The sequence below is a fragment of the Octopus sinensis genome, linkage group LG23 (assembly GCF_006345805.1).
Source record: "Octopus sinensis linkage group LG23, ASM634580v1, whole genome shotgun sequence".
Lineage (NCBI taxonomy): Eukaryota > Metazoa > Mollusca > Cephalopoda > Octopoda > Octopodidae > Octopus > Octopus sinensis.
In genome coordinates, this window is record NC_043019.1 from 20,132,163 (window position 1) to 20,157,031 (window position 24,869).

Below are 24,869 nucleotides of genomic sequence, written 5' to 3' on the forward strand. Positions count from 1 at the left end.
ATCATAACCCCTGACGGAGAAACATCATCTTTCTCAATCAAAGCCGGAATACTGTAGGGAGACACACTCGCCCCATTTCTTTTCATCATTGTTGTTGATTATGTGCTACGTATGTCAGTTGATACCATCTCTGGCAAGGGCTTTGAAATAAAACCAAGAAGTTCCAGACACCCAGCTGAGTACTTGACAGACACTGACTTTGCTGACGACATCACTCTTATCAGTGATTCTCTCTCCAATGCCCAGTCTCTTTTACAATCTCTTGAACAAGCCTCAAATTGTGTAGGTCTTTACCTCAATGAGGCCAAATCTGAATACATAAACAAGTGCCTGTCCAACAGTGATTGCATCATCCATACCCTCAACAATGCGCCCTTAAATATGGTTTCTGATTATAAATATCTTGGGTCATACATATCATCATCTGGAAAAGACTTTCTAACTAGAAAGGGTATGGCCTGGTCAGCCTGTAATGATATGCATAAGATCTGGTCATCAAATCTAAGTAGAGACTTCAAACTTGAAATCTTCAAAGTCACAGTCGAACCAATTCTACTATATGGCTCAGAAACCTGGACGTTATCAAAGAAGCTTGAGAGGCAGTTGGATGGAACCTACACTCGCCTCCTTATGAGAGCTCAAAATCTCTTGTGGAAGTGCCATCCAACCAAAATGCAAATATATGGGAAACTACCACCTGTGTCATCTTTTGCGAAAGGTAGGAGAGTCCAGTTTGCTGGACATTGTTGTAGAGCTGAAAAAGAAGTAATTTCTACTCTTCTCCTCTGGAAGCCATCTACTTGCAATACCAGAGGGCGCACACTCTCCTACCATGATGTAATCTCCAGGGATACAGGCATCCAGCAACAGGACCTCCATAATACCATGATGGACCGTGAAGTCTGGTGTAGCATGGTAAATTCCATTGTTTCGACCACGGTCGAACAATGATGATGATGATGATGTGTGTGTGTGTGGGTATATGTTTGTCCTCCCAACATTGCTTGACAACCGATGCTGGTGTGTTTACGTCCCCGTCACTTAGCGGTTCGGCAAAGAGACCAATAGAATAAATACTGGACTTACAAAGAATAAGTCCCGGGGTCGATCTGCTTGACTAAAGGCGGTGCTCCAGCATGGCCACAGTCAAATGACGGAAACAAAAGAGTAAAAGAGTAAATTACCTTAGAAAATATGAAGAGATCAAAAAGTAAAAGAATTAAGATAAACACGTAAAATAATAAAATAAATATTTTATTCCATTTTGTTGTGGGGAGTTTTTTATTATTTCTTTTTTTGCTCTTTATAGATAACGACAAATTTCTTTCGTGCAGACTTTGAGAATCTCGACGTAGGACATCAACAATCCTCACTCAATTCACTGCCATTCAGCTGATCCACGCAAATTGGAAAATGTTGTAGCTTTGGGTTTGGTGCAGAGTTCAGAGTTTCAAGAAAAAAGGACTTGAAAAGGACACGTCTATTACTGAATGCTCACATCAGATTTTGACTTGAAAATTCAAAGATAATTGGCTGCTGGTCAATCATCAAGTTTCTAAGCCAAATTTCTTCATCATCTGTAAAAAAAGAAAAGAGGAAAAATTCTTTCAGGCATGGCTGTGTGATAAAGAAGCTTGCTTCCCAACCATATGGTTCTGCGTTCAGTCCTACACACACACACACACAGACACACACACTTACATATCATCATCATCATTGTTTAACGTCTGCCTTCCTTGCTAGAATGGGTATATATATAAATATATATTTGAAAAAATAAATAAAAATGGCTTTTCTGATAATTTTCCCACTATAATAATGTTCATAAGTTAATAAAAGGTGACTACAAGATCTTAGATCTCATTTCCTCTCTTGTAGCGTCAGTTTTCCACATATCTGAAAGTTTTTTCTGGATACTTCCACTGCTTCTTTTGTTAATTTCTTCATATATATATATAGGTGTTATATTTTTACAAATTTTCTTTTGGAAGTTTGTTACTGTAAGGCAAAGCAATATGATTTTGGCCTCAAATTTCTGTAGTGCTAAATTGAGGTGAATGTTTGTTCCTTCATTTGGTTCCAACATTATTTCTTTGATACAAAATTTTCTTGAGAGTATTACTTCTCTGCTCCTCCACTGTTCATATGTGTTGGCTAAGTTTTCATTTTTTAGGGCTCTCCAATATAATTATTTTCTTTTATTTAATGGACTATTCCAGATGTTTTTCATTTGACTTCTCTTTTAGTATGCCTCCTTTTCCAAGTTGAGTTCATTCCATTCTTTAAACATGTTTTGTGTAGCCCAAGTCCACCCTGTCAAGGTCCCAGTTTATGGGTTAGATAGCATGTAAATAGAAGTCAGATGGGAATAAGGGAATAAACAGCTCCAAACCAAATCATGGGTGGCCCCTTGGCAAGACCCAGTACCAGGTAACCACCCAAACCAGGTTTACATTAAACTCATGGGTTGTGATGGGATGTGAACTATTTAGGCAAATATACTTAGCAAATCAATGGCAAAAATCTCTAGGTGCTGAGCAGATTAACAGTCAACAAACTGTCAATGGCCAGGCTAAACCAGTTCACTTAGTGAACTACTTACTATCTCATCTGTAGTTGTGACATGCACAGGTGAAATATTCAGCTATCAAAAGACCAAAATGGCTTAAGTCCAAGGCAAGTCACCTGACCAAATAATGATGATGGATTTATTCACTCAGTACTAACCTAGGGCTAAACAACACACAAACAAATATATATTTCTTTATTGCCCACAAGGGGCTAAACATAGAGGGGACAAATAAAGACAGACAAAGGGATTAAGTCGATTACATCGACCCCAGTGCATAACTGGTACTTTATTTATCGACCCCGAAAGGATGAAAGGCAAAGTCAACCTCAGCGGAATCCGAAAGGATGAAAGGCAAAGTCAACCTCTGTGGAATCCGAAAGGATGAAAGGCAAAGTCAACCTCTGCGGAATCCGAAAGGATGAAAGGCAAATTCGACCTCGGCAGAATACAACACACAAACAAATATAAGAAATGACTTACATGTTCATATACTGTCCAAGCCATAGCAGCCATGAGGCAGCGGCGTAAGGCACGGGGGACGAAACCTCTTTGGAACCCAATCAAACCTTCTTTCTAGAAAAGAAAACAGAAAAATAAGACAATCAGTATCGATCTAACATCCACTTCCCTTTGCTAACCAGCAGGAAATTGTCAAATGTTAAGCCAGAAGTAACTAACTAGAAAAACTTAAATTTTTAGAGTGGAAACATCATCGTTTTCTTAATGGTTCCCTTTTCCATGCTTGCAAAGAATTTGTTGAGGCAGGTTTTTCTATGGCCGATGCCTTTCCTGTTGTCAATCCTCACCTATTTTCACAGATGCAGCATTGAGATGCCCACATCTCAATACTGTTTCTGCCATCTGTAAAGATGAGGATTGTTAGATCTGACTTTGCAACTCTGCCTTATGTTTTTTTTTGTCTATCTTCTCCTACCATACAACAAATAAACAAGTAAGAGTCAATGAACCTCTATACTAGAGCTTCTTTCATTTAAAAGAAGAAGAACAGATAAGATAAAACTGATCAGTGATAAGAAAAACTGATCAATGAAGTACAAAAACAATCAAAGCTGGAACAAGTGCCAGTAAGGCGACGCTGGTAACGATCACGCTCGAATAGTGCCTTTTACGTGCCACCTCCCAACATTGCTTGACAACCGATGCTGGTGTGCTTACGTCCCCATAACTTAGCGGTTCGGCAAAAGAGACCGATAGAATAAGTACTAGGCTTACAAAGAATAAGTCCTGGGGTCGATTTGCTCGACTAAAGGCGATGATCCAGCATGGCCACAGTCAAAATGACTGAAACAAAAGAGTAAAAGAGTAAATTACCTTAGAAAATATGAAGAGATCAAAAAGTAAAAGAATTAAGATAAACAAGGAAAATAATAAAATAAATATTTTATTTCATTTTGTTAGCCGCTATGGCAACGATCACGCTCGGACGGTTCTTTTAGCACCCTACTAGCATGGGGCACAAGTGCAGAAAGGCGACGCTGGTAACTATCACACTCGAATGGCGTCTTTTATGTGCCACTGGCATGGAAGCCGGTTAGCCACTCTGTCAACAATCACGCACATGTGGTGCTCTTTGCGCCCCGCTAGCACAGATGCCAGTCATCGAATTTGATTTCACTTGCCTCAACAGGTCTTCGCAAGCAGTGATTGCTTATTTTAAGAATGATATTGTAGGGTAGATGTGAGAGGTCTGATCTGGCCAGATATGACTGGTTTAAATGCTAAAGGGTAAGGTGTGATTTCAAAGTTGACTTGGTTATCATTTCTAGCAATGTTGACTGGCCACATGTGGGCTCCTCTCCTTGTTATTTGTAAATTGTATTACTCACCTGATATATATAAAGTGTAGCATCTTGGATAGTTGGGTAAGTCTTGGGGTGTAGCTGCATGAGTGTCTTAACAACATCTGCTGGTTGAGTGAGTATTGAAGCCAGCACACCAGCAAGAATTCCACAGTTGAAGTGTAGCAGAGGTAGATAAGATTTATTGACAATGTCTGTAAGACAGAAAGTTAATATTCAATTTAGTAGTGGAACCAATAAACTATTAACAGTTTTTTGTCATACTGGAGCACACAATAACTCTGAGCACCTTTTCGAACTCCACCCATCTAACACCCGTGGACATATTTACAAAGTCAGAAAACAGCACAGCTCCCATGACTTTCAGAAACATTTTTTCACGCTGAGAGTTGCTGAAGCATGGAACAAACTGCCGGCATCAGTTGTTAGTTGTTGGAGCACTGCATCCTTCAAAACTTCCATGCTTCCTGAGATTCGCCAACACTACACCTGATTTCCTCCCCTCCATACACACACAAGCATGTATCTGACTCATGCATTGTTCGCTTTCCAGACATTTGTACATTACTGCATGTACTTTATATGCACTTTCTGACAAGTTGTGGTGCACCTGAGCACTGTATACAATAATTTCATTATTATTTTTTTTTTTTTAATAGGATAGCTTATCATCATTATCATTTAACATCCACTTTTCTATGCCTGCGTTGATCAGATGAAGTTTGTTGAGGCAGATTTTCTACAGCCTAATGTCCATCGTGGTGCCAACTCTCACTTGTTTCCAAGCAAGATAATATTTCCCCCCTGGCCAGACATGTTTTTATGGAAGACTGGAAATGAAAGATGGTGATGCTTGTTTACATTACAGGATGTCAAGGTAAGACAACAGCAACACACACATTCATTTTATCATCTAATATATATCATCATCATCATCATCATCATCATTTACGTCCGCTTTCATTGCTAGCATAGGTTGGACGGTTCAACTGTGGTCTGGGAAGCCAGAAGGCTGCACCAGGCCCAGTCTGATCTGGCAGTGTTTCTACAGCTGGATGCCCTTCCTAACGCCAACCACTCCGTGAGTGTAGTGGGTGCTTTTTACGTGCCACTGGTACAGGTGCCAGACGGGGCTGGCAAACGGCCACGATCAGATGGTGCTTTTTACGTGCCACTGGCACGGAGGCCCGTCGAGGCGGTGCTGGCAATGGCATGTATATATATATATATATATATATATACACTATGAGTTTCTTCCAGTTTCTGCCTACCAGATCCACTTACAAGCCTTTGATTGGACTGAGAGTATAAAAGAAGACACTTGTCTAAGGTGCCAAGACTGGACCCTGGTGCAGCCATCTGGTTCGCCAGCCCTCAGTCAAATCGTCCAACCCATGCTAGCATGGAAAGCGGAAATTAAACGATGATGATGATGATGATACCTGTCTCCTTCTCTTGACATTGTGCGAGGGTTGTAAATGAGTGCCACTGTGTCAAACAAACAACGTCACTCATTTCTAACGCTCTGTGAGAACATGTTTGATTATGGACACACATCCATATAAGGCGTCAACCTGTAGAAAATCTATCTCAACAAATTCCACCTGACTCATGCAAGCATGGAAAAGTGGAAGCTAAAACGATAATATATAGTCTCAAGTCATCCTTGAGCCTGTAGACCAGACTCCTATCATGAAAGGACTTCCAGCTATGACCCTTCAATGTATCTTCTCTTCTATGACAAAGTGTATATATTTCTTTACTACCCACAAGGGGCTAAACACAGAGGGGACGAACAAGGACAGACAAAGGGATTAAGTCAATTACATCGACCCCAGTGCGTAACTGGTACTTAATTTATCGACCCCGAAAGGATGAAAGGCAAAGTGGACCTCGGCGGAATTTGAACCCAGAACCTAACGGCAGACGAAATACCTATTTCTTTACTACCCACAAGGGGCTAAACACAGAGGGGACGAACAAGGACAGACAAAGGGATTAAGTCGATTACATCGACCCCAGTGCGTAACTGGTACTTAATTTATCGACCCCGAAAGGATGAAAGGCAAAGTGGACCTCGGCGGAATTTGAACCCAGAACCTAACGGCAGATGAAATACCTATTTCTTTACTACCCACAAGGGGCTAAACACAGAGGGGACGAACAAGGACAGACATAGGTATTAAGTCGATTACATCGACCCCAGTGCGTAACTGGTACTTAATTTATCGACCCCGAAAGGATGAAAGGCAAAGTGGACCTCGGCGGAATTTGAACCCAGAACCTAACGGCAGACGAAATACCTATTTCTTTACTACCCACAAGGGGCTAAACACAGAGGGGACGAACAAGGACAGACAAGGGATTAAGTGGATTACATCGACCCCAGTGCGTAACTGGTACTTAATTTATCGACCCCGAAAGGATGAAAGGCAAAGTGGACCTCGGCGGAATTTGAACTCAGAACGTAACGGCAGACGAAATACCTATTTCTTTACTACCCACAAGGGGCTAAACACAGAGGGGACGAACAAGGACAGACATAGGTATTAAGTCGATTACATCGACCCCAGTGCGTAACTGGTACTTAATTTATCGACCCCGAAAGGATGAAAGGCAAAGTGGACCTCGGCGGAATTTGAACCCAGAACGTAACGGCAGACGAAATACCTATTTCTTTACTACCCACAAGGGGCTAAACACAGAGGGGACGAACAAGGACAGACATAGGTATTAAGTCGATTACATCGACCCCAGTGCGTAACTGGTACTTAATTTATCGACCCCGAAAGGATGAAAGGCAAAGTGGACCTCGGCGGAATTTGAACCCAGAACCTAACGGCAGACGAAATACCTATTTCTTTACTACCCACAGGGGCTAAACACAGAGGGGACGAACAAGGACAGACAAAGGGATTAAGTCGATTACATCGACCCCAGTGCGTAACTGGTACTTAATTTATCGACCCCGAAAGGATGAAAGGCAAAGTGGACCTCGGCGGAATTTGAACCCAGAACCTAACGGCAGACGAAATACCTATTTCTTTACTACCCACAAGGGGCTAAACACAGAGGGGACGAACAAGGACAGACATAGGTATTAAGTCGATTACATCGACCCCAGTGCGTAACTGGTACTTAATTTATCGACCCCGAAAGGATGAAAGGCAAAGTGGACCTCGGCGGAATTTGAACCCAGAACCTAACGGCAGACGAAATACCTATTTCTTTACTACCCACAAGGGGCTAAACACAGAGGGGACGAACAAGGACAGACAAAGGGATTAAGTCGATTACATCGACCCCAGTGCGTAACTGGTACTTAATTTATCGACCCCGAAAGGATGAAAGGCAAAGTGGACCTCGGCGGAATTTGAACCCAGAACCTAACGGCAGACGAAATACCTATTTCTTTACTACCCACAAGGGGCTAAACACAGAGGGGACGAACAAAGACAGACAAAGGGATTAAGTCGATTACATCGACCCCAGTGCGTAACTGGTACTTAATTTATCGACCCCGAAAGGATGAAAGGCAAAGTGGACCTCGGCGGAATTTGAACCCAGAACCTAACGGCAGACGAAATACCTATTTCTTTACTACCCACAAGGGGCTAAACACAGAGGGGACGAACAAAGACAGACAAAGGGATTAAGTCGATTACATCGACCCCAGTGCGTAACTGGTACTTAATTTATCGACCCCGAAAGGATGAAAGGCAAAGTGGACCTCGGCGGAATTTGAACCCAGAACCTAACGGCAGACGAAATACCTATTTCTTTACTACCCACAAGGGGCTAAACACAGAGGGGACGAACAAAGACAGACAAAGGGATTAAGTCGATTACATCGACCCCAGTGCGTAACTGGTACTTAATTTATCGACCCCGAAAGGATGAAAGGCAAAGTGGACCTCGGCGGAATTTGAACTCAGAATGTAACGGCAGACGAAATACCGCTAAGCATTTCGCCCGGCGTGCTAACGTTCCTGCCAGCTCGCCGCCTTCCATGACAAAGTGTAACAACATTATCCAATGAGAAACAGTGTCCTTCATGCTTTATTAAGTGTAGCAGTGATGACATAGTGATGTAGAACTGACTAAGAATTGCAAAAAGGTGACAAAGTTAGCTTAGCCTGGGTATATACCTAGGGGTAGGAGGTATGTAGGTCACTATCTCTACACAACCCAGAAAGGTCACAAAAGCCTTATCAACGGCAAAGAAGTCACTTACCAGGGGACAGAAATAATTTTGTTTTGGTATAAAATGCAAAGTAAAGAGCTGAAAATGGGACGTCTCGGGCCAATGTAGGGACCAGACCGCTGTATAAACCTGAAAAAAGGAGAGTCAGAGGTAAACATGTGAACATGAATAACACAAGGAGCATAGTTTAGTTAATCCGTTCATGTTTAGTGCCATTCACCAACAAAACAGGGGATCAAATTTTGATGCAAAGCCAGAGATTTTAAGTGAACGGGAAAGTTGGTTACATCAACACTGGTGTTCAGCAGGAATTTATTTCACTGACCCCAAAACGATGACAGGCAAAATCAACCATGACGTAATTTGAACACAGAATGAAAAGAACCAGAAAAAATACTGCTAAGAATTTTCACAAACTTGTTTATGATTCTACTGGCTGAGTATATGTGTGGAGACAGCCAAACTTGCTTACTTGTGGCGACATTCACCGTGGGCGGATTGAGTCGGCTTCTTCTACTCATGGAAGAAGTTTCGTGGGAATGTGGGTTTCACAAGCAGTTCCCAACAATCCAGCATGTGGAGACATCCTGTTTGCCGCAGATTGTCCGCAGATGCAGGGACTGAATGACTGAGGAGCCGCCGGTTGCCGAAGCAGACACTCCGAGGATTTTCACAAGAGCTCCGTCTGCCAGGTTGTGGCACTAATACCATTCGGTGTCAGACCAATCTGCCTTGGGTAGCCCTACCAGGAACCGAAGTTCTCGACAGCATAGCTCTGACACTACCCATTGCCAGTGTCCCCACCACGGTGAGGAGGGGATGGACTTTGGGGACAGCCAAAACAAGTATTTGACCCAGACTGCCTTCTTCCAACTGTTAAACATGGAAGAGGATCTGTGATGATCTGGGGGGACTATATCTTGGAAATCTGCCAGCCCAATGGTCTCCCTTCATGGCAGAATTGATAGTCAAGACTATTTAAGCATTTTATCTGATCAAATTTATCCATGGTTGTGGAACTGTTTCCGGAGACGATTTTGACTGAAGGCTGGCGAACCAGATGGCTGCACCAGGCTCCAATCTTGATCTGGCAGAGTTTCTACAGCTGGATGCCCTTCCTAACGCCAACCACTCCAAGAGTGTAGTGGGTACCTTTTACGTGCCACCGGCACAGGCGCCAGCCAGGCAGTACTGGCAATGACCTCGCTCGAATCTTTTTACACGTGCCAGTGAAGCGACGTTGGTAACGATCACGCTCGAATGGTGCCCTTTTACATGCCACGGGTACGGAAGCCAGTTGGCTGCTCTGGCAATGATCACACTCGGATTAGCACCCTACTTGCACATGCACAAGTGCCAGTAAGGCGACGCTGATAACGATCATACTCGAATGGTGCCCTTTTATGTGCCACTGGCACGAAAGCCGGTTAGCCGCTCTGTCAACAATCACACTCATATATAGAAATTAATATGTCACATGTTTAAAGACACTTTGCTCAACAGGGTAGACAAAACATGAAAATTTGAGTACAGTACACGTGCAGGATGTTTTCACATGAAGTGGCTGCTATATGAATGGTAGTGCTGACTAACAGCAAACACTGAGAATAAATACACAGGTACTTACCAAGCAGGCCCTCAGTAACGTATATCTTTCTTAAACCATCGGGAACACTTCTGTAATGATAAATACCACTCTGAAAACAGAACAAAGAGTGCTGACACTGAAAAACTGTCTCTCATCTCCCCATCCTATTTCTTTACTACCCACAAGGGGCTAAACACAGAGGGGACAAACAAGGATAGACAAACGGATTAAGTCGATTACATCGACCCCAGTGCGTAACTGGTACTTAATTTATCGACCCCGAAAGGATGAAAGCCTAAGTCGACCTCCGCGGAATTTGAACTCAGAACGTAACGACAGACAAAATACAGCTACGCATTTCGCCCGGCGTGCTAACATTTCTGCCAGCTTGACGCCTTTAACGTAAAGACAGGCGAAATACCTATTTCTTTACTACCCACAAGGGGCTAAACACAGAGGGGACAAACAAGGACAGACAAACGGATTAAGTTGATTACATCAACTCCAGTGCGTAACTGGTACTTAATTTATCGACCCCGAAAGGACGAAAGGCTAAGTCAACCTTGGTGGAATTTGAACTCAGAACGTAATGACAGACAAAATACGGTTACGCATTTCGCCCGGTGTGCTAACGATTCTGCCAGCGCGCCGCCTTATCATCATCATTATCATCATTTTAACATCTACTTTTCCATGCCTGCATGAGCTGGATGGAATTTGTTGAAGCAAACCCTCACTTGTTTCAAAGCAAGGCCAGGCATATTCTTGCAGGAATATTGGAAATGAATGACACTGCTCGGGTGACAGTAACAATCATTTACAACTACAACACAATGATCAAAACAAGGAGACACAAACGGGGACACACTTATACATATATACCACAGGCTTCTTTCAGTTTCCATTTACCAAATCCACTCACAATGTTTTGATCAGCCTAGGTCAAGGTGCCATACAGTGTAACTGAACCCAGAACCATATAGTTGGGAAATAAACTTCTTAATGCAGCCATATCTATTCATTAATAATAAATGAAGGGTGACTGTACTTTCTTTCAGTTTCTATCTACCAAATCCACTCACAAGGCTTTGGTTAGCCTGAGGCTATAGTAGATTACATAGGGAGAGTTTACGAAAAAAACAAAAGACAAAGACAGGTGGTGAACAAAACAAACAGATGTATTAGTATAATGATCAGCAATAGAAAAAGTCTTTTACATTTCGAGCCTACGCTCTTCTTCAGAAAGGGACACAGAAAAAAATCAAGGAGAGGAAAAAATGTGTGTAATGGCTAACGATCTATCATGGTGTCTAGTAGATTACACTGGCTCAAGATGCCATACAGTGAGAGTGAATCTGAGATGATGTCATTGGGAAACAGACTTATTTGAAAATCTACAAAATACAATTGAGAAAAGAACAAACTGTAACAGCAACACTTACCTCATACCTTGTCTTTAGGACACTGATTGGGTGCATGATGGCTACTGTGAGGGTACGAGCAGCAGCACCAATTGACAAAGATTCGATAATTGTTGGGGTATCAGACCTGCATTTCAAGAAAGAAAGAAAAAAATTTTTGAATATAGGCCTGCCCTAACAGGCGATTGGAAAGCACAGCCATAACCCAAAGATAACTAATTTCAGCTAAACAAAATGGAATAAGTGAAAATATACTTACCCCAGGTAGGTTTTAAATGAATGGAGCAGTGAGAAATAGATACCAATGCCAGGCACACATCTTGTAACAGTCTGAAATAATAATATAGACTCTTAGGGCCAGGAAAGATTATCAGGAGGGTTCTAAGCATTTGAAAGACTATTGAAAGCTAGTGGATGCCTAAGGTTACAGGTAGTAACCTGCTACCCACAGAAGTCCTGCCAGGAATAAGACCAAACCAGAGTCAAATCAGAAATAATAATAATAATAATAATTTTGGTAAAAAGCCAGCAATTTTAGAGGGAGCTGATAAGTTGATTACCTCAACCCCAAAACTCAACAGGCATTTTATCAACCTAAAAAAGGTATAGGTAGAAACTCCATAAGATGCACCCAGTTCAAGCTATGGACATATAAGAGGTGCAGCAATATCAGAGGAATATAGTCTTTGCATGTGTCAGATGCACAGGTACAATAAACACTAGAAATGTACAGAAAACAGATTTCATCAAATGCTGGGGGGAGCTAGAAGTAGTTGATAGCTTTTGTTATCTAGGTGACCAAATCAGCAGCAGAGATGGATGCTCAGAGAGTGTAGCTGTTAGAATAAGAATAGGCTAGGCAAAGTTCAGAGAGCTTTTACCTTTTTGGTAACTAAGGGTCTCTCCCTCAGAGTGAAAGGCAGACTGTATGAGTGTGCTGGGTGGTCTTACATGGGCTCTCTTACATGGCGTCATATGGGTGTCTTTATGTGCAACCACATGAGTGTTTCTACATGGCACTGCCATGAATGCTTTTCACCAGAGGGACTGGTCTTAACACTTCTGCTGTGGTATACGGGTCTTCTTATATACATACATACATACACATGACAGGCCTCTTTCAGTTTATGGTTATGAAATCCACTCACAAGGCTTTGGTTGACCCAGGGCTATAGTAGATGACACTTGGTCAAGGTGCATATAGTGGGACTGAATTCGAACCCATGTAGTTGCAAAGCGAATTTCCCACAACACAGTAACATATGTGCCTCAATGTATTGAAAAGGACAAACAAAAATGATAAAGTAAAAAGAAAGAAAAACAACTGCGTAGGAAGATAACTTACAGGGGCAAGACCTTTCCATAAGCCAGTGACTTTGTCCTGCTTCAGTACATGTGTTATCACAGATAGAACACCAAGACGGCCTTCACTAGACAGATAAACAAGAAAGAGAGAGATTTTATTTACAAAACAAGCAAATACAGTAAAAGAACAGGTGATAAAGTGGAAAATTAAAAAAACACTTATCCCAAATGGGCCACAGAGGTCTCTTCTGTCAGCTGCGGACTTTTTCTAACAAATCCACTCACAAGGCTTTTGTCAGGTCTGTGCTATAGTAGAAGAGACATTTCAAAATGCCACAAAGTGCCACACTGTGGTATTGAACCCAGAGTTACGAGGCTGAGAAGCAAACACTTGATTTGAAGTCCAGTCCTACTGTGTGGCACCTTAAACAAATATCTTCTACTAAAGCTCTGGACTGGCCAAAGCCTTGTGGATGGGTTTGGAAGACAAAAACTGGAAGAAGCTCATCACATATATACATACAGACAGACACATACATACATCATCATCATCGTTTAACGTCCATTTTCCATGCTAGCATGGGCTGGACAGTTCAACCAGGGTCTAGGAAGCCAGGAGGCTGCGCCAGGCTCCAGTCTGATCTGGCAGTGTTTCTACAGCTGGATGCCCTTTCTGATGCCAACCACTCCGTGAGTGTAGTGGGTGTTCTTTACGTGCCACCAGCACAGGGGCCAGAGGAGGCTGGCAAACAGCCACGATCGGTTGGTGCTTTTTACGTGTCACCAACACGGACGCCAGTCAGGCAGTGCTGGTATCAACCATGTTCGGATGGTGCTTTTTACATGCCACCGGCATGGGTATCATAACTACAATTTCCATTTAACTATTATTTTGATGCTGATGTACTTGAGGTCTCCTCAAGCACAGCGGGTCACTCTATGATCTAGGTTAGCACAGCAGGCCGTCCTGCGAGCCATGAACTCACTTCATTTGTCGGGTTTTCGCAGTCACAGCATATCTCCAGAGGTCTCGGTCTTTCATCAAAGCCTCTGTGAGGCCCAACGTTCAAAGGTCATGCTTGACCACCTCATCCCATGTCTTCCTGGGACTCCCTCCACAAGTCCGGGCAAGGCTGTTTATGGAAGGCCAGCAGTCACCCATGCATACCAGCCTCCCCTCTCCACACCACTGATGTTATCCAAGGGAAAGGCAAAGGTCGATACAGCTTGGCACCAGTGATGTTGCAACGTGAAATAAAGTGTCTTGCTCAAGAACACAACATGCAGCCCAGTTTGGGAATTGAATGCACAACCTCATGATCATAAGCTCGATGCTCTAACCACTGAGCCATGTGCCTTCACATATATATATATACCTACATACATATATATATATATATACATATATACATACATATTCATACACATACACACACACACGCACATATGTATATAGAGAGAGAGAATTATATCTATTGACATATATAAGTCTGATGGTAAATGCCACCATACCCCACCGTGTTAAGTGTGGGTTCGGTTTTGAAGCAAGTTTATCAATTCATTTACAAGAATTCGTCAAACTAGTAAAGTCACTCACCCAGCTTTGACTGGTGATTGCAGTCGTGTTTTCACCAAATCTAATGGTTGGAAGAGAAGAGCTGAGCAGGTTCCACTTAGTGAACCAGCCAGGAAAGATTTTACGATCGATACCTGCAGCAAGGACAAAAAAAAAAAAAACATGTCTGAAGGTTAAAATGTTTACACTGGTATAAAAGAAGACAGAATTTACAATAAAGCACTTTGAGAACAACCATATATTATTACAAATAAGTAGATGGATGAAAAAGTTCAAAATTTAAAGTTGGGGGAAGGGTGAAATTCGAGCCACTTTTTAAACTTTATAACATTACCTTAATTATTAAGCATTGTTTGTTTTTCATAAAATGGTGTATGTTTAATTTATATTAAACTATTATTTACGATTATTTAAGGTAAACACAAGTAAAATGCAAATTCTTTTCACTTTAATGTTTTTGTCTGTAATTAATTTCGATTTGCATTTGTTCCTCAATTCGCTACGATCTCTTTAAAGTAAACAGAATCAAAAATTCTAATTGGGGGTGGGGAGATGGGGGTGAAATTAATTATTATTTTTTGCGTATTTGTAATCTCCGTCATATACAACGTAGGAATCCGAAAAAACTTTTTACTGTTAGATTACGATTATAAAGAAATTTGAGGGGAAAATGTCATTCGTTTCCAACACATTTTCTACACCCGTTGCACTATCTTTTTTTGGCGATCTTTCGGTACAAGTACCATAACTGCCAAGTCTGTTTGTTTACATTTGAAGAAGAAGAAGATCGTCACTTTTCGTAAAGTTTTTTTTATATATATGTGGGGTTAGGGTTTGTGGTGGGGGAAAAGGGTTTCTTTTTTTCTTCAGAAATGTAAACAAACCCACGTGGGTTTATAATTGGCAGTTATGGTACTTGTACCGAAAGATCGCCCACACTCCTTCGCTCATCTCTCTCTCTCACACACACGTCCACATACAAAAAAAAGGTGTGTGCATATTTATTTACGTATGTACGTATACATGACAACACACTCCTTCACTCATCTTTCTCTCTCTCTCACACGTACATACATCGGACCCATACATCTTTCACTTTCTCCTCTCTTTCATTTTAAAACAAAAGTAAATAAATAAATAAAAAATTTACGAAAATTAACGAACAAGACCAACTGTTTATTTTGGCATTGCTCCATAATTCTTCGAAGGCTATGGTGAAAAATAATAGGAAAAATCCACGTCAAAACGGAGAAATTTCAACTTATGTAGTCTTCTTGATCCGAAACACCTCTCTCCATACCCGCAGAAAAAGATTTCCCCCACAAATTTCTTTATAATCGTATTCTACGCAGTTTGAAAAGTATTTGTATAAACTTCCATTACACAAAGAGAGTACTTGAGAACGAATCAGTTACTTTATTAAGTTCATAATTTTGAAGCCTCTTAAAATTAATTAGTAAACTTACTACGTATATCGACTTCTTTCTTTCTCTCGTTTCTACACCACATCGTCTAATTAATCTCTCTCAGGTTTTGGGGGTTTTCCAACTTTTTGTTTTTTATACATTTATAATCTTTCCACAAGGCCTGAAATTTACGGGGAATTGAGTAGACGAATACAACGACCCCCCCCCCCCAGTGCTCAACTGGTATTGTTTTAATGACCTCAAAAGACGAAAGGTAAAGTCGACCTCGGTGGCATCAGAATTTCGAACATAAAGACGAATGAAATACCTGTAAGCATGTCTGACGTGGTAATTTTAGCCCTAACCCATATATAATATTTAATAACATTGACATTACATAAGTCATAATGGCATGAAAAGTTATAGGGAACGAAGTCGAAGAGGCACTTTTGTTGGTATGCCATAATATTAATTACGGAGATGTACTCGCATAGCGAGTGATTTGATCTGAGATCGTGTGCTGGAACGAAAACAATTGCAGCGTGGAAGGTGTTTGTAAGCCATTTAAGAAACACACAAAAGCCGTTCGATTCACTTCAACATTTAAATTTAATTTGTCAAAATATTTTCGTCGCTAAAATCCGTGACCTGTTCACTGACGTCAGTGTTTCTTAAATGGCTTATAAACACCTTCCATGCTGCAATTGTTTTCATAATATTAATGCTTTCTTTTATTTACCACAGGGACATCACATGAATAGGTTTATTTATTAAACTAATTAAATTAACGTGTTCCGAGGAATTACAACCGTGTTTCGTGGTCTGCTACCACAACAGCTCCTTTATAGGATCCAGTTAGCTCAAGACATCATCAGGAGGAACCACGTCCGGTTTCGGCCCCTATTCCTCTACCGTTTTGACGTGGCGGGGCCCCCACTTTCGGAGGTGTCTTCAGCTCAGGAAGGGGCTGGTGCTTTCTTTTATTTACCACAGGGACATCACATGAATAGGTTTACTTATTAAACTATTTAAATTAACGGGTTTATGAATGTATGTCCCAGCCAAGCAAACACTATTCACAGAGGCACAGACATAAACATATGGTTTCTCTTTATTATAGGCATATAGCCTGAATAGAGAGGGGACATTACGACACAGGACATGGGGCACATATAACGAAAGATACACGAAAGATGATTATGAGATGAAATATTTACAATGAATAGAATGAAATGGCTTACGAGTCCCCCAAAGCTCGCAGTTTCGTTTTACTTTTTATAATTACGGTTAAACTATCCGGGGTCCGAGGTCGACTTTACCTTTCATCCTTTCGGGGTCGATAAATTAAGTACCAGTTACGCACTGGGGTCGATGTAATCGACTTAATACCCATGTCTGTCTTTGTTTGTCCCCTCTGTGTTTAGCCCCTTGTGGGTAGTAAAGAAATAGGTATTCGACAGACATAAACATATAAACACACACAGACCCCCCACGCGGCCAGGCATAGTTTAAAAACGCAACAAAAGGTCGAAATACTACAGAAGGATGGAAGACACGGAAGATAAAAGCAACAAAAGGGAAGCTGAGTGCAGTAAGGAACAAAACTAGACAAATCATAAACAAAATTGATATCTCACAGTAATAGAAGGGTTTGTGGTGGATTTCGAGGTTTGTTGATGTATCGCTTCATGGTTTTTAACCTTTGTATGTGGCTCATCATCCAGCATATGACCTTGATAAGGGTTTGTAGCAATGAAAGGATGGAGTATAATATAAAATATATATGATATTTAAAACGGGGTTAGAATTTAGTCCAAGAAGCCAGACGATGCTGAAAACAGGTGCGAAGAAACAAGAATAAGCCTGGTAAAATCTGTATCTACGGTGTAACATGACGTTCGTTCCCTGTGTGATAAAAGTCTTCCTCTACACAAGTATAACATCAATTTTCCGGAACCCTTGCTTCCAAAGCAGATGCTACGTTTAGAGTGCAGTTTTGTATCTGTAGTGTACACCAGGGGTGGGGAACTAGCGGTTGTAGGCCACTATGTGTAGCCTTTTTTGAACGAATCCAAATTCTGCAGAACAAATCTTTTTATTTTCATTTTAACCTTAAAAAATCCAAGCATTTCGGAAAAAAAGCTATCTTTTTTTCAAAACCTTTCTTCTTCAAAAGGTAATTTCGGATGACCATTTTCCCCAGTTAGCTGCAAAGGTCATTGATGAATAAGAAGATTCATACAAATCATTGTGCTCAAAAAAGCACAATGCATCACTCAGTCTACGAATTGAAACCACAATTTCATGATCATGAGTGCAATACCCTAAGTCATGTGCACTCATGCCTTACTCTTTACTCTTTTACTTGTTTCAGTCATTTGACTGCGGCCATGCTGGAGCACCGCCTTTAGTCGAGCAACTCGACCCCGGGACTTATTCATTGTAAGCCCAGTACTTATTCTATCGGTCTCTTTTTGCCGAACCGCTAAGTGTTGGAGAGGGGATAAAAATAATAAATAGAAATGAAAGAGAAATGTAGAGGCGACTTACATGGAACATGGTGAATGATTTGGGTAGAGAAATATAAACAGTTGTATTTGAATACTGCTTGGCCGCTGTTGGGTACATATTTAGGCTTTTGAGTGCTTTATAAACCTTCTTCTTTCTGAGTTTGTGTATGTGTCTGTGAGCTGAGGGCTGAGATGGTGAGGGAGAGAGAAATTAGTTCAAATTACCTAGTGCATAAACAAACAAGAGTTTATATAAATCTGGCCTTATCTACAACTGGATTAGACTTGTTTATGGCAAATCATTGATAGTACCGTCATTGTTATTATTATTGTTGTTGTTGTCATCATCATCATCATGATTATTATCAAGGTGACGAGCTGGCAGAATCATTAGCATGCCAAACAAAATGCGTAATGGTATTTTTTCAGGCAAGCTGGCAGAATCGTTAGCACGCCGGGTGAAATGTGTTGCCATATTTCGTCTGCCGTTGCGTTCTGAGTTCAAATTCCACCGAGGTCAACTTTGCCTTTCATCCTTTCAGGGTCGATAAATTAAGTACTAGTTACGCACTGGGGTCGATATAATCGACTTAATCCGTTTGTCTATCCTTGTTTGTCCTCTCTGTGTTTAGCCCCTTGTGGGTAGTAAAGAAATAGGTATTTTTTCAGGCAAGCTGGCAGAAACGTTAGTATACCGGGCGAAATGCTTAGCGATATTTCATCTGTCTTCACGTTCTGAATTCAAATTCCGCCGAGGTCAACTTCGCCTTTCATCCTTTCGGGGTCTATTAAATAAGTACCAGTTATGCACTGGGGTCGATATAATCGACTTAATCCATTTGTCTGTCCTTGTTTGTCCCCTCTGTGTTTAGCCCCTTGTGGGTAGTAAAGAAATAGGTATTTTTTCTGGCAGAATCGTTAGCACACCGGGCGAAATGCGTAGCCATATTTCGTTGCATTCTGAGTTCAAATTCCGCCATGGTCGACTTTGTCTTTCATCCTTTCGGGGGAGAGAAATTAAGTACCAGTTACGCACTGGGGTCGATATAAGATGGGATCCAGTTTGAGGATGGTATAACTATCAGTTCCAAAATTGGGAGCTAAACCCTCCAAGATCTTCCAAATATATATCACCGCATATCTCTCTCATCTTCTTTCCAGGGAATAGAGATTCAGCCCCTTTAGCCTCTCCCAGTAGCCCATCTTTTGCATCGAGTCAATCTTCTTTGTGTATTGGTGCTGTATTACTTCCAGTTCCACAGTTTGTTTCACACTCTCTGGGGACCATAGTTAGGGGGCAGTAGTCCAAGCGATTGAGACTGAAAGTCTGCCATAGGAGTAAAAGGGCTTCCCTTTTCCTGGTTCTGGATGTCCTCAGAAACCATCTGCACACTGTTGCCATCTTGGTAACGTGCACATGGAATGTTGCATCATTGCTCATGTGAACCCCCAGGCAATTAGGAACCCAGAGGACATCATAAAACAGCAGAAAGATCTGAACGAGAACAACATGCAGTTCAATGCTATGAAATTTCAGGCACTCCACAAGGGGCTAAACATAGAGGGGACAAACAAGTACAGACAAACGGATTAAGTCGATTATATCGACCCCAGTGCATAACTGGTACTTATTTAATCGACCCCGAAAGGATGAAAGGCAAAGTTGACCTCGGTGGAATTTGAACTAAGAACCTAAAGACAGACGAAATACCTATTTCTTTACTACCCACAAGGGGCTAAACATAGAGGGGACAAACAAGTACAGACAAACGGATTAAGTCGATTATATCGACCCCAGTGCATAACTGGTACTTATTTAATCGACCCCGAAAGGATGAAAGGCAAAGTTGACCTCGGTGGAATTTGAACTAAGAACCTAAAGACAGACGAAATACCTATTTCTTTACTACCCACAAGGGGCTAAACATAGAGGGGACAAACAAGTACAGACAAACGGATTAAGTCGATTATATCGACCCCAGTGCATAACTGGTACTTATTTAATCGACCCCGAAAGGATGAAAGGCAAAGTTGACCTCGGTGGAATTTGAACTAAGAACCTAAAGACAGACGAAATACCTATTTCTTTACTACCCACAAGGGGCTAAACATAGAGGGGACAAACAAGTACAGACAACGGATTAAGTCGATTATATCGACCCCAGTGCATAACTGGTACTTATTTAATCGACCCCGAAAGGATGAAAGGCAAAGTTGACCTCGGTGGAATTTGAACTAAGAACCTAAAGACAGACGAAATACCTATTTCTTTACTACCCACAAGGGGCTAAACATAGAGGGAACAAACAAGTACAGACAAACGGATTAAGTCGATTATATCGACCCCAGTGCATAACTGGTACTTATTTAATCGACCCCGAAAGGATGAAAGGCAAAGTTGACCTCGGTGGAATTTGAACTAAGAACCTAAAGACAGACGAAATACCTATTTCTTTACTACCCACAAGGGGCTAAACATAGAGGGAACAAACAAGTACAGACAAACGGATTAAGTCGATTATATCGACCCCAGTGCATAACTGGTACTTATTTAATCGACCCCGAAAGGATGAAAGGCAAAGTTGACCTCGGTGGAATTTGAACTAAGAACCTAAAGACAGACGAAATACCTATTTCTTTACTACCCACAAGGGGCTAAACATAGAGGGAACAAACAAGTACAGACAAATGGATTAAGTCGAGTATATCGACCCCAGTGCATAACTGGTACTTATTTAATCGACCCCGAAAGGATGAAAGGCAAAGTTGACCTCGGTGGAATTTGAACTGACTGACCCTGGGATCGTATTACCTTCTGGTTCAGTGTATTCCAATTTTAGTCTGGTGTTGGGCTGATTGTGGAGTGCCTGAAATTTCATAGCATTGAACTACATGTTGTTCTTGTTCAGATCTTTCTGCAGTTTTATGATGTCCTCTGGGTTCCTAATTGCCTGAAATACTTTTGTGTCATCAGCACCACTGGTCAGATTGGCTGACTGTACCATGGAGGGCATTTCTGAGAGAGCCACCACAAACAGCAGTGGCCCCAATACAGTTCCCTGTGGGACTCCGCTGAGAATTGGTGTCTCTTCAGAGTGAGCAACATTGGCTACAATTGTCTGACTCCTACCCTTCAGAAAATCATGCAGCCACTCTCCCAGTTTCCCGGTTTCGCAGCTTGTGACATATCATGCCATGATCAACCTTGTCGAAGGCCTTGACAAAGCCAAGGTATATCATGCCTACAGCTGACTGGTTTAGCTGTGGCTTCCATACCCAGTCAAAGTGCTGCAGCAACTGTGTGAGGATGGAAGCCCTGTTGCATGTTTGTGAGAAGGTTGTTTTCTTCTAGGAATGCAATCAGCCTTTTTCTGACAATGTGTTCCATTGTCTTGCTAACATGTGAGATCAGAGAGATGGGCCTGTAGGTTTTAGCATCTGCTCTGCTCCCTCCTTTATGGAAAGGGCATATTATACCCTCTTTTAGCATGTTGGGAAATTTACCACATGCAAGGAAACTCTGAAAGAGTATCTGCAGTGGCTTTGCAAGAGCCTTTTTACATGTCTTTAAGAGAACAGCCAGAAGTCCATCTGGGCCTGTTGCTAAGTTTGATCTCATCTCATCAATGGCTGATATTACATCCTCTTCTGTTATGTTGATATAATCGATGGTTGCCTCTTTGCTGAATAGATTCATTACATTGAAAAACACTTTTGGCTTGTTTATTTGCATATTTTCCAGTGGAGAAGTATGTATATATATTATGTGTGTGTGTGTATATATCTCTTTCTCTCTTTTACTTGTTTCAGTCATTTGACTGCGGCCATGCTGGGGCACCGCCTTTAGTCGAGCAAATCGACCCCGGGGCTTATTCTTTGTAAGCCCAGTACTTATTCTATCGGTCTCTTTTGCCAAACCACTAGGTGACGGGGATGTAAACACACCAGCATCGGTTGTCAAACAATGCTAGGGAGACAAACACAGACACACAAACACACACACATATATATATATATATATATGACAGGCTTCTTTCAGTTTCCATCTACCAAATCCACTCACAAGGCATTGGTCGGCACGAGGCTATAGTAGAAGACACTTGCCCAAGGTGCCACGCAGTGGGACTGAACCCGGAACCATGTGGTTGGTAAGCAAGCTACGTACCACACAGCCACTCCTGCGCTATATATATATATATATATATATATAGAGAGAGAGAGAGAGAGAGAGAGAGAATATATATATATATAGAGAGAGAGAGAAGTTGTGTGTTGATGTGTGTGTGTGTGTGTGTGTGTTTGTGAGGGAGAAAGAGAATTATTATAGCGTTCATCAAAAATAAAAATGTAAAATGTTTTTTTTCGTAAACATGAGATATCGTCTTCAAATTTAGGATGTTTTTGAAAGACACTATATTTTGTAAACAGATTATATGTACTTTCTCACACAACAATTAAAATACATTTATTTCAAATCATTTATCTATTTATCTGAAAAGGGCAGGATCTGTGTGTGTATACGTGAATATAATTTATGCACGTCCATAAATTAGCACACATGTCACTCTAATTTTAGGACATTGGTCACAATCAGGGCTGTGTTTTTGTCAACTTATTTTCCCTGAGACACCCACAGATAATGGTAAAAATCGATTTCTAACCATAACTTCTACCAATTTACACGTCGGTGAAATCTGTAAGTTTGCTATTATGAGTTAAGTCACCTGTCTAGCAATGGCGAGAAAGAAAAACTAAGAGTAAATTTTTAGATTAAAACCCACATGATTTTCACTAAGAAAAAACAAAAAACTCAGATTTTTTGTGTGGAATCAAGTACCCTGAAACCCTAATATGCTGCAAATCCTTTATTTTGGTTCGGAGAAAAGTGGGGTAAGGGCAAGGGGGACCCCCACCATCCCAGAATCATTGGAAATTTTTCTTTTTTTTAAATGAATTCCTGTGACCTAATGTGCTACAAAACCGTTTTGGGGGTCCAAAAAATGGAGTGGGGTGAGGTTGAAGCCTTGGAAATTTCACCCCCACGCCCTTGATCTTTTTACCCATATGATTTTCACTAAAGAAAAGCAATAAAAATCTGATTTTTTTTTTGCGTGAAATCAAGTACCCTGACCTCCTAATATGCTGCAAATGCCTTATTTTCGTTCGGAAAATTCTGAATCCCATTCCTTATAGGCTTTCCCAATCAAATTGTCTGCAACCCATTTTCAGCCAAACGTTTACCAATTTCAACGCATTTCGCTCAAATTTGACGTCAGTGTTACTTAGTTTGGTTTGAAACAAAGCACTTGATTAGATTAATAACCTAACTTAATCCTGGGTATTTCCCTTGTTGGTATTTGTTTTCGTTCTTTTTTGCTCCTCTTCCTGTTCATATCATCATCATCATTTAACGTCCGCTTTCCATGCTAGCATGGGTTGGACGGTTCAACTGGGGTCTGGGGAGCCCGAAGGCTGCACCAGGCCAGTCAGATCTGGCAGTGTTTCTACAGCTGGATGCCCTTCCTAACGCCAACCACTCCGAGAGTGTAGTGGGTGATTTTATGTGCCACCGACACAGGTGCCAGGCGAGGCTGGCGAACGGCCATGCTCGGATGGTGTTTTTTATGTGCCACCGATACAGGTGCCGGACGAGGCTGGCAGACGGCCACGCTCGGATGGTGTTTTTATGTGCCACCGACACAGGTGCCAGATGAGGCTGGCGAATGGCCACGATCGGATGGTGTTTGTTACGTGCCCACAGCACGGAGGCCAGTCGATGCGGTACTGGCTACAGCCACGTTCGGATATGTTAGATGTATTTAAAAATCAGGATGCTGGAGTGTAAGAAAGTGAGTAAAAATTAGAAGGAAAAAATAACTGAAGGTTGATGCAAAAAGTGGAATGAAACGAAAAGTAATAAAACCAAGATTGTGGGAACCATAATTAATGTAGCACATAAATACAATTCATCATGATTGAGAGGATAGACTTCATAATTCTTACCAGCTAAAGGAAATAAATATCAGGACTTGGACAATGAGATCATTGTCAAAGGGTGGCGTCTCCAAAGTCCATCCCCTCCTCACCATGGTGGGGACGCTAGCAACAGGTAGTGTCAGAGAAACAGGTAGTGTCAGAGTGAAGGCGGCGAGCTGGCAGAAACGTTAGCACGCCGGGTGAAATGCTTAGTGGTATTTCGTCTGCGTTACGTTGTGAGTTCAAATTCCGCCGAGGTCGACTTTGCCTTTCATCCTTTCAGGGTCGATAAATTAAGTACCAGTTACGCACTGGGGTCGATGTAATCGACTTAATACCTATGTCTGTCCTTGTTTGTCCCCTCTATGTTTACCCCTTGTGGGTAATAAAGAAATAGGTAGTGTCAGAGCTATGCCGTTGGGACCTTCGGTTCCTGGTAGGGCCACCCACGGCAGATTGGTCTGACACCGAGTGGTATTAGGGCCACAACC

General features: G+C 41.6%; 1 protein-coding gene across 3 annotated transcripts; it reads right to left on the reverse strand.

Moving 5' to 3' along the window:
- Positions 1-1,236: 1,236 nt before the first annotated feature.
- LOC115223581 (mitochondrial glycine transporter A) lies at positions 1,237-18,627 on the reverse strand. 3 transcript variants are annotated; one of them, XM_029794223.2, is made up of 10 exons: positions 18,443-18,627; positions 14,508-14,620; positions 12,951-13,035; positions 11,865-11,935; positions 11,627-11,732; positions 10,224-10,293; positions 8,627-8,725; positions 4,420-4,586; positions 3,053-3,145; positions 1,237-1,577 (listed from the first exon to the last, which is right to left on the reverse strand). In XM_029794223.2, the coding sequence occupies exons 1-10, from the start codon at positions 18,518-18,520 to the stop codon at positions 1,548-1,550; spliced, it is 912 nt and encodes a 303-aa protein (XP_029650083.1). In that variant the 5' UTR covers positions 18,521-18,627; the 3' UTR covers positions 1,237-1,547. The 3 variants fall into 3 exon arrangements, 2 of the variants coding, with proteins under 2 accessions (XP_029650083.1, XP_029650082.1); XM_029794222.2 differs by lacking the exon at positions 18,443-18,627 and adding an exon at positions 17,530-17,787; XR_005003573.1 differs by lacking the exons at positions 10,224-10,293; positions 18,443-18,627 and adding an exon at positions 17,530-17,791.
- Between the last annotated feature and the right edge of the window lie 6,242 nt (positions 18,628-24,869).

Bases quoted from the DNA above. Each gene is read 5' to 3' on its own strand.
- LOC115223581 (XM_029794222.2), bottom strand. From the start codon at position 17,619: ATGCTGGATGATGAGCCACATACAAAGGTTAAAAACCATGAAGCGATA. The intron at 11,936-12,950 runs GTAAGTTATCTT...TTATTATTTCAG, and splicing joins TATGGAAAGGTCTTGCCCCT to ACTGTTACAAGATGTGTGCC. The intron at 11,733-11,864 runs GTAAGTATATTT...CTTGAAATGCAG, and splicing joins TCATTTAAAACCTACCTGGG to GTCTGATACCCCAACAATTA.